General features: G+C 40.9%; 1 protein-coding gene across 1 annotated transcript; it reads right to left on the bottom strand.

Annotated features, from left to right (window-relative positions):
• Nucleotides 1-653: 653 nt before the first annotated feature.
• LOC104082200 (chromosome unknown open reading frame, human C4orf17) lies at nucleotides 654-6,992 on the bottom strand. The gene is made up of 8 exons (XM_009585220.1): nucleotides 6,890-6,992; nucleotides 4,893-5,096; nucleotides 4,240-4,295; nucleotides 2,663-2,827; nucleotides 2,043-2,124; nucleotides 1,469-1,625; nucleotides 1,129-1,172; nucleotides 654-658 (listed from the first exon to the last, which is right to left on the bottom strand). The coding sequence occupies exons 1-8, from the start codon at nucleotides 6,990-6,992 to the stop codon at nucleotides 654-656; spliced, it is 816 nt and encodes a 271-aa protein (XP_009583515.1).
• Between the last annotated feature and the right edge of the window lie 3,571 nt (nucleotides 6,993-10,563).

The following is a 10,563-nucleotide window of genomic DNA, read 5'->3' on the forward strand; positions in this document are numbered from 1 at the left end:
ATACGGGGGCCTCCACTGGAAAGGGGATATCTGTTGTTTGGAGGTGACCGTGGCACAGGTGAGACTTCTGATAGGGTGTGAAGGCAGGACGGTCTCTTGTTTCCATAGCACTTTCTCAGTTGCACTTCTTCCCTGGGAACAGTGTGTCTGCTTGTGCTGGACCTCTGTTTCTCAGCGTTGAGAGCAAAAGGCATTCTTTCTCCCTTTCTGGAAAACACTGTGAAAAAGAAAGCTGTATATTATCAGGCTAGGCTTAGGATTTGGCTTTGTTCCATACGCAGCTGAGCGTATAGAAGCACATCCACTCTTTAGCAAAGAAGCCTCCCTGGACACCACTTTGAAAAGCAGAGTTTGTTGCTTTGGAGGTTTCTCCTTTTTCCTTCTTGTTTTTATATAAGATTACTCTTTACCCACTCCTCCAGTAGAGTTACACAAAATAGTAAATGGTGGTAGCATTAGAGCTGGCATGAATTGCTTTGTTAAAATGATAACATACTCTGGGACTGACTTTTGTTGCCTCTGTATGCTTCAGAAAGCACACAAAGAGGTGATAGTGGTGTTTCTTGGGAGTGCCAGTATTGTTGGCTTGCCCTGACTGGGTAGAAGATGCAAAAGTGGGCTTTGGTAGCTGAAAAAGTCTGAGAAAGCCTGATTTAGCCTGCAAAGAGTGAGGGAGATATGTTAGATGAGGGCAAATCCCAAAGTTCGTTGGCAGGAGTTTCAGCTGATGTATAACTTACAGGAGCAGATTTTAGTGAAGAGGTGAAATCAGTACCTCTTGCTGCTATGTTCTTTCTAGCAAGAGGCAGATGCAGTTGTACACGTCCCTCACCTTGCTGTATTTCTGAGTTGTACCAGTTAGGAGAAGATTTACATGAGTGTCGTATCAAGAGAAACCAATTGAGTGGCCGCAAGAATAGAGGGTCTTGGGTATCTAGCTCTGAGAGAACGTAAAAATTAAATGTCATTTCTCATATTGTCACTGAATTCTGTGATTCTATGATTCTAATTTGGGTCCTGCTGCAAAGACAAAAGTTAGAGCTTCCGAATATTCACAGTCCCTGTGCTGTTTGGTGACTAGCATCCTAGACATATAGTGTCTTAACGCTTATAATTTCCATTACTTACCCTGTTTCATGTTTCGACTTGCCACTGATTCTTTAGCCAAAGACCTGAGTGAAAAAGAAAGAATGTCTAACTTTACAACTGTATAACTGTGCACTGCAGTATACAGGAGGTTTTTCTCAAAGGGGTTTCAAGTGCTCCTAAAACTTTGTGATGTTCCTGTAATAACTAAATTTGTATCAAAGAGTATGGGGTTGTTTGTAGTTAGGAGCATTTTTGATTAAGGCTGTGCATGATAAACTTCAATCACAAATTTGCATTTTTCACCGGAGGAGAAAACAAAAATTTCTGGTTATGAGGTTTAGCTTATCCCTAATCCTAGCAACCTCACTGCAGATTTTACCTGGACTGATTCATTTCCCCTTCTGGACCTCTCTGAAGAGGAGGGAGAGGCTTTGGCAGACTCAGGCTATTCATGTTCTCTGCTGCACCTTCCTTAGAATTCAGCACGCCTTTGTCAGTCGGTTCTGAATAGATCAGACTGGACACGAAGTCTTTCTCTGAAATGTGAAGGTAGCAGAAATTTTATTAAAGTTCCCACTTGCTGATCTGGATGTTTAGGAGTGAATTCACGAGTCCCCTTACCTCATTTTCAAAGGGCTTAAGGACACAAGAGACACGTGTCATTTGCTTTCTGCCTTCCCCCAGCCCACAGCAGCCCAGAGCCCCTCTGAGAGAGCACGTTTTCCCACCCTGCACCAAACCTGAGCGCGCTGAGGTCTGAGTGACTAACTTCTGTGTACTATCACCTTACTGCTCAGCACAGCCACAGCTGGGCCAAGGACACTTCACTGGGTCCTATTCCTTCCACCTCAGCAACCCCACTCAGTTCAGGTCTATGAGAATTTCAGGGGTTTATGCGAATGTACAAGAGCGCGTGCTTTTCAGAAAGGGGTGCAGATGCATATGTTTGTTACCTTTGTTACTTGCCCTTGTGAACCATTTTTGGATCTCGGTAAGCGAATCTGTCTGCAAAATTTTGCTGAGTTTTTCCAGCACCTGGAAGATATACAGGATAGTTACCATGAAGGAAGAGAAGCTGATTCATGACAGTTTTTATATGTGTTTTAGTTTAGCTCTAGCTGTGTGAGCATGCAGTTTTACAGCTGTGCAAATTGCCTAGCCTAAGATGTCCCATCAGTTTTGCCATTGTGTGAGCTAAGGACACCAGTCTGCAAAAGGTGATGTTGAGCAAGTACCGTATACACAGCACTTCAGAGACACAGAAAGGAAATCCCAGGCAGTGTTTACTCCATATAAAGCCCCTTGCGTGTGACATGTAATATTTGCAGGCTGCTTTCAGAGAACAAGTCTCAGCCCGTGTGCCAGCTGCATTGCTCCCCCAGTGACTGCCAATAGCAACTTCCAGTTAGGTGAATGCAACTCAAGAGTAAATGCTAAATACAAAAGTCAGTAGACTCCACACTGGGGCGGCGGGGGGAGGGAAATCTGACCAATAAAGTCCCACACCGTCCTCAAGAGAAATAAAAATGTGTAACATCATAGGAAGCCATATACTGTAGCACTCATGTCTTACCTTTATTTCCTGATCCAGATAGCTCAGGTCAGAATTTACATTCTCCTGGATGCAAGGACAGTAATGCAAGTTGACGAATGGAGAGGAAGGCTGGGTGAGAGGCGAAACGTGGATTTCCTGTCTGTTTGCAGGTTGTGCAGAGGCTTGGAATTGTTTTTTCAAAAGCTTTTCCAAAATAGAAAACAATATGTAAAGGCTTGACTCCATTTAAGCAGCAATTAAAGGCAATTTGAAGTACATGGCTAACACTAGTCCCCAGCAAGAGTGTGCAGCAGAAAACACATCTAAAACTGTTATTCAGTTGAATATGACCACCTGTAGGTTAATTGCATAGGTTAATTGTTACAGCTTCTAATATACAGTCACTGAGAAGAATAACAGATATCCATGGCATAATGCGTAACACTGGATGAGAATGAAAGTGAACTACTGATGGAAACCAGGTGAGGAAGGGATTAAATCTGGACCTCTGTGGTCTGTTTGCTTTTCTGTCATGGGTTTGTAGTGTGCTGCTGAGCCACTACTCTTCATTTCTCTATGTGCAGGCTTCACCAGTCTATTAGAGGCCCAGAAATCAAAATGTGATTGGCAGAAGGTTCTGTTTGTAAGTGCAGAGGAAAAGCAAAAGGAGTTAACAGCTATTAAGAAACAGTAGTTTACTGAGTGTGGCTATATAGCAGTAGCTGTCCACTACGTAGTTATTTTGCAGCCAAACCACAGTAAATACAGTTTGAAGAACTGTGTTCTGCATGTATAAGTGAGCAGTAAAAATAAAGCATGGTCTTTACTATAGCCAGTTCAGGAACCAAACAGCAACATTTAGACAGACCCCCACACCCCAGTTAAAATAGAAAACTTAGGAGAAAAGTGAGTACTTATTTTTAGCACCTTTACTGCAAAACGTCTTCGTAGTGCCCTCTGCTATCCAGTACCCCTGCATTCCCAAGCAACACTTGCATTCCCATTCAGGAGTGTGCAATCCTCCTTGTGGTACTGTTTGTAATGGAATAATCACTTAGTCCTCACCTCTCGTACAGTCACAATAGAGGAGACGAGTATTAGATAGCCTGCAGCTTGAGACTAAAGAGTTATTGCAGAAAGAATCTTTTACTGGAATTTATGAACACAGCTGCAAAGTTGGATCTAAACCCCAGCATGCTGCTTCTACAAAACAGTGTCAGCAAAAATAAAACTGTTGGCAGTAAGTAATCTAAAGAATCTTTGTGTTGTGAGGGGAGGAGGCTTTTTCCTGTGCTTGTTTGTTGTATAGTATGACATTTTTTCCCCAGCAGTTTGAGGCAAAATTAATTTTATTCCCATCTTCATTTGATTTGACCATTTTTCTTGCTAGCAGAGCACAGTGACATTACAGAGCTGAAAGTGATACAGTTATAGCTTAGTTATCACCCTACTTGACACCATCTCCCTTCCAAGCTCTCATGTTCTACACATGGGATCCTCACGTCCCTCTTTTTAGTTCCGCAGTGTCCTCCTTAGCAGTCTGAGACTGCAGTTACAGTGTTGAGAAATGAGAGAGAGAGTGCCGAAATAGAGAGCTGTGTCTTTTTTTCCCTTACCTTTTCAGATGAAGTAGGGTTATTTTGAATCCTTTCAGAAACATTTGCGTGTCCTTCTGGAAATCAACAGGCAGAATGTTTTCTCAAGTTGAAGAATAAAGGCCATAAGATACACCTTATGTTATATCGGGGCAAGGGGGCATTTTTGATTACAAAAATGCACAAGCCATATTTTAGATATCTCTAAGGGGATGTATTTCTTTCCTTTTTTTGTTTGCTTTTACTACTTCACATAGTACATTAATGCAATTATTTGCTGAGATGTCTGAGAAATCTGAAGAAAATTCTGGAAAGTGTATTTCATAGATGCATGCTTACAGTGCTGTGTAACCACTACTGCAGAATGTTCCTTACGGATGGAGTAATTGCTGATGATTGTGAAATTATTAGATGTCTAGTGAACATATAATCTCTAAAAGCTATAAAGATGCAAGAGTAATTAGCGAGGAGAAATCTTGTAAGATGTGGTGAATAACACACCTAGAAGGGAAGAAATACTTGCCTTTCAAATGTGCATTCATTGCCCTATGTTCTCTTTACCTGGACCTGAGCTGTGATGACACAGTGCCCTGGCTGAGACGCAGTTGCACCTTTAATAGCTCAGGTTCCTCTTCTGCTGCTGTATAATATGGCAGTTTGGTGCCTCTACTCACGTGTCACGGACTGTGAAGTACCTAATTCCCTTTGCATGAAACCCTTGAGCTTTGGAAGGTAGCAATTGGCAGGTGTGTTGCTTGTGGCATTCCCAGTTAGCACATATTCTTGATCAACTTGCTTGGGGATGACTGTGTTGCCAGCAGATGGGTGTTCTCTTGAAAAGCTGCTTCTTACAACACAGACTGGAGCGTTGTTTAATCCTGTGCGAAAAAACCAAAGGATACAGTCTTTACTACAATAAACATGCGCAGTTAACTTTGCAGGTGATCTCCAAGGAGAGTCTGTGCTGGAAGAATGGAAAACAGAGGTATCAAACCTGAAATTTATATGTAATAATACAGGGCTTATGGAATGGTGTGTAAACAGTGAATAAACTTGTCATATTTGAATTGATGGCAGAGGGCTGTAAGCAGTCTGTTGCAGAGGACGGTGTGATCAATCACTCCCTGAACAGTGATGATGTTCCAGATAAAATCTGAAGAATGGCCAGGTAGGGTGAAGCACACTCATTTAGCAATGCCAATCAGGAGAGAAGTATCATTCTTCTGCCTTTTTTAAAAAGCTTGTGGTTTTCAATGAGAGTCGCAGCATTTAATGAAGAACTAGAATCCTCCTTTCTTAGCTGGGGTAAAAGGAATTTTATAAACAGCTGCTATTTTTATCATTAACATAAGTCAAACTGGATTTAACATGGCAAAGAAGCGGTGCTATTAAGTAGTTGATGAGGATTTTCAGAACCTTGATTCTGTTTAGTATCTGACATAAGAAAAATATTAGGCAGAAAGTAATTACAGCTCAACATTATTCTGCCGAGAGTACAAAGATATCCACCAAATTAATCTGGCTGAGCCATGTAAGACTTTGGTCTTTGCTGGCTGTGGTCAACTTGTGGTTTTTACCAGGTTCTAGAAAAAGAGAGAGATACACACACAAATACATACTTTGTTTTTTATGTGTTCTATATTTTTACTTTAGGTAGATTTTATATGTATACATATATATATGTATATATGCTCACACAGACATGCAGAACTGTGTACATTATAACTGGGTGGTCAATCTGAAAGGAGGAGTCTTGCTTTGTTTCTTCAAAGGCATCCCTTCTGAGATGCAAGAAATTCAGTTTTATTCAGAACCCTTCATCCCTTATTACAAAAGTTGTATCACAGACTCATCAACTACCAATACCTATCCTGATGCAATACCTACTTATTCTAACAGTCCCCAAAGAACTTGGCAGATTTTTTTTTTCCCTTCATGACCCTTCTGTGCCTTCTGCAGTAAATCTGGCCATGTATCAGCAATTGTCTTTCAGCTGCTGCCAGAAAGATGTCTTTGTGCAAACATACAGGGTCAGCTTCTGAAACAGAAACCTATCCCTAGAAGTATTATTTCTTCTGCTGATGCGGATGGCACACTGATTTTGACTGTATTCCTTTCAAGTGTAGGCAGAGTAATCACAGCTAGATCTAGCACACAGCAGAGCAGCACAGTGTTTTTAGAGCACCAGGTTACTCTTATTAAATGCTGCATTGTATAATATGTTGCTCCTGGAAAGGTACAAGAATTATTTAGGTGAGAGTGAAATAGAGAAAAAGATTGTGACAACCTATCTCTGGCACTTACAGTACATTTGTGAGCACAGAAGGAAAGAGGAAGAAATTATTTTAGCTTGAAAGAAATTATTAGCTTAAAAGAAATCCCAGACAGTTGTCTTGGTAAAATAGTTTTAGTTGTACCTTGTAAAGAATTTAGTGCTGCTAACCTTTATGTTACCAACCTGAGATTATTCATTGCTGAGGACAGGTAAAGATGCTTAGTGGATTGAAATGAAGGCAACAGCTTTCTTTGATGAAATGCTTCTATTAGACAGAAACAGGAAACGGGAACAGTGGGTACTTTTGGAAAAAAAAACATGTTACACTTGCACTTCTCTTCGTGCTTGCCAGAGCAGTTGTTGAGGCTATCTATGTGGTCCCTCAACAACTCTTACCTTGTATGTGACAAACCATCCTAGGATGGGGAGCGTTCCTGGAGAAGTAGTACTTTCCCCCTGAGCAGTTAGACTGAGAGTAACGCTTGTTGTGCTTCCACATGTTGTGGCTGGATTGAGATTCATACACTGACTTGAAATTGGTATTTGTTGGGTAACTTTTCTTACTCTCTTGCGGAGTGTCTTTCTGCAGAGCAGGTTGGCTCTTCCGCTGATCGCCAGGCCAAATGCTGGAGGTGAAGTAAAGAACATGAACTCACATTGACTGAAAGGTAGCAGAAACTTCAGTTGCTGTTTTTCTTGTTATTTTTACCTCTTCCATATATAATTTGGAGAAGCTGTAAGCACAGGAGGATGGAAGCAAGCTACCTCCTGTTCCACTCCTAAGTAGTTACCTTGGGCAACCAATGCTGCTTGTGGGCACTTCCCAGCTGCTTTTTTTTGCTTGCAGTTTCTGCTCTGGAGCTCAGCTGCTCCTTGCCATGTACATCTGAGACACCTTTTTATAGTAACAGACTATATTGAAGCAGGGGGAGCGGATTGCTTTCTGACTTGTGACAAGAAGTGCAGAGACAAGTGATGATAGCAAAGGAGATGTCGAGGCCTTTTTGGTTTCTATCTTTACTAACAGTTGTGTATGCAGAGAGGCAGTCCCATGCCTCTTAATACTTGGTATCTGTTCTAGATTTTTATTTTAGAGGTTGAATAATAGAGTATTAGCCCTTATTACCATTAACTTGGGTTTTTTTTCCTTTCCAGTAGTAGCAGTCGCTAATGTTCACAGAGTTCTTTGCTTCTGGCACTTGCTTAGGATACTCAGTACCATAAGTCTAAGGTTGGGAACATCCTAAGAATGGCGGTTTATTGAAGGCACCTTGCAAATGTCACACAGGGGGGTTAGCTAATCTATTTTGTGATGATCCAGAATCAAGTTCATCAAACATAAGAAATTCACCTGTAAGAGCTGTTGGCTGTAAGAGCCTGGATGGGCTGAGAACGGAATAAGCATTCATCAGGTATCTGTTGGGGTCAGGAAGCAGCATATTTTAAGGACTATGTGGAGAGAAGAGGGTTGGGAAAGGACAGGACATCTTTTTAAGCAACTCTTAATGTTTTGCAAGGTTACATTTTTGTTCCATAACTACATCTGACTGGGAAAAACTCAAGTGAACTGACAGATTTTTCAATGTGCACAGAAGGTCAACAGACGTGAGGACGCTTGCCCATCTGCAAACAAAAAGTATAAATTCCAGAGATGAAGGTCTTGCGTTAAGGTCATCCTATGCCCTGACAAACCAACCGAGGCAAGTCACAATGTTTGTTGCCTGTGAATCGTCACATTTCAGTGCACGAGGAGGCAGGGTGGAAGCTACAGTTCATAGAAACGGTTTGTAGCTTATGGCAAGCTCATCCTTTTTTTTCAAATTTAAAATATCTGTATCTCCTGATATCAAAAGTAAAAATACATGTCTTCTGATTTTGGTTGTAGTGGATTGATTGAATAATTGAAATAATGAAAATGGCTATTTTGTGTAACATCCTGATTGCATTTGTATTTCTCAGCCAACTTTCATAAATTTGATTAAAAAAAAAAATTAATTGGGAGACCAGCTTTTCCAAAGCCCTATAATTTTTTAAAATATGTAGTACTTACCATAAAATATTCTCTCCATATGCTTAAGATTAAATGCTTACTCAAAATAGTGTATAAAGTAACTTGTAGGAGCAGAAAATACTTTGTTTTTTCTGGAGCTTCTGATTTTCTGCATAATTCTACTTATGTTTTTATGTTGGCTACCTATGAAGGACTAACTATATCTAACTGAAGTTTTTAAAAATGAAGTTCATGTGGGAGGGTTCTCTTCTTTATTAAATTGTTCAGTGGATTTTCTTTGGTAATCTAAACTGTCTTGTGAAGCATACTTTTAGAATCTCACTAGTTATTTAGTAACCTCAGAGTATTATATACAATAGTTGCTGGTACAATATGTTTTGGGGATTTTAGGGGTGTTACTTTACCAAACTAGCAACTTACAACATTGTTAATATTTAAATTAGTAAAATTAAATGCAGCAATGCCATGAACAATTGGACGTTTAACAGAATGATGTTACCAGCCAGCACTGTTATTTTTATATTGTAGATAAAATCACACCCAAAATGTTGATTATCACTGCAGTATTCAAAAATACTTAAAGGCTTCCCATTTCCTTACGAAGGATGTGTACAGCAGTTATTTAGAGTAGTCTTATATCTGACTGTGTTAACGGGCTCTGAAGAAAAAAATGTAACTTACGTCATTTATTGCTTTTTCACCAGTTCTCAGTCTATACCCAGAAAGCGTGTAAGTGATGGTGTAGCGGACAGAAAGGTCTAACTATCTGAGAAGCAGCGCTGTAGAGGACCTCCTTCTCAGCAGGATGCTAGGTCAGGAGCACCTTTTTGCTAGCTGCAGCAGGTAACATTCCCCTGTAGCAGGGATTCACGTCTTTCTTCAGGTAGGAGTCTTCAGCTGAGCGAGCGGCAGCCCGGCTTGTCTGCTCTGCCGAGCAGCTGTGGCAGGCAGAGAGGTGGTGATGCGGGGAGACTCTAGAACCGCTCCTGTTGACGCTTCTGAGCTGTGTGCCGCCATGGCAGCAGCACAGCCACATCTTTTGCCTGTCATGAGCAGAGGGAAGAGCTTGTGTACCTCCACTTCATCCTTTATGTTTCTAGCACTCTTCCTCTTTAACATGAGAATATTCATGACCAGAAGTAACCAATTTTTGTAGAGAATTAATATTTGCATGTGGACACAGAAAGAAAAGCTGTGCACAGGACTATAAAATCACCTGACCTTGGGGTTTTGTGTTCAAGAAAATTCACACTTTTGGACAAGATTTTAGGGATGAGTTTTTCTAGAGTACAAGTGCAGTGCTACATAGTTTCAACAGGTGAAATTGTCATCATCAAATAAGGTTAATGGGGTTAAAAGCGTAAAAATGCATTTTCAGGCATTGACTAGTAAGGATCTTAAATGTAGTCATGTGATTGCTGTTTGAATCTAGTAACAGGAAGAAAATCTGGAAATCTACATTGCGACGTGGCCACTGATTATTGCCGGAGACGCCTCCAATGGTGCTTTGCCCACAAAAATAAGATTCTAGCTACACTGAGGCTGCAACTCCAGTACGCTTTTCCGGTGTCCTTAGAAATCCACCAAGTTTACAAGTGTTATTATATAAACTCAGACACTAAGTCACAGGATATTTTGTGTGTCTTGGTTTCACAGGCTCTTATTTCCTTACCACTGCTCATATTCCAGAAAGCACAGCTATCAGAGATTACTTTTCCCTCCCTGTGATGGTGGACCAGAATCAGTGCTTTTGGTCCCACCGGGGGGCCATAGCAGTCCATTAGCTTGTGGTCTCCAGGCAGAACTATTTCAGGATGTTCTAACTGGGAGTGACTGCTACTCATTTGATTTTTTGTTGGTTTTGTTGGTTTTGCAAGCCATCTTGGGAACAAAGAGGAGGACAAAAGCTTTGGCTCTGAGGTCAACAATAAATTAGATTTAAGTTTCTTGTCATGATTTTAAGGTCTTTTGCAGAAAAATGGGGCACACTCACCTTCTTTTTGTACTCCCCAGAAGTGGGAATATGTGCGGGTTTTGGCTGGGGTAGCGTTAATTTTCT

This window comes from Fulmarus glacialis, unplaced genomic scaffold, assembly GCF_000690835.1.
Source record: "Fulmarus glacialis isolate BGI_N327 unplaced genomic scaffold, ASM69083v1 scaffold24479, whole genome shotgun sequence".
Taxonomy (NCBI): Eukaryota; Metazoa; Chordata; class Aves; order Procellariiformes; family Procellariidae; genus Fulmarus; species Fulmarus glacialis.

Excerpts from the sequence above, each read along its gene's own strand:
- LOC104082200 (XM_009585220.1), bottom strand. The coding sequence starts at position 6,992 with ATGTGGAAGCACAACAAGCGTTACTCTCAGTCTAACTGCTCAGGGGGA. Across the intron at positions 4,296-4,892 it reads TACTTCACAGTCCGTGACAC|AAGGACACGCAAATGTTTCT; the intron begins GTGAGTAGAGGC and ends GTTGATTTCCAG. Across the intron at positions 1,173-1,468 it reads GGGGAAATGAATCAGTCCAG|GTCTTTGGCTAAAGAATCAG; the intron begins GTAAAATCTGCA and ends TTTTTCACTCAG.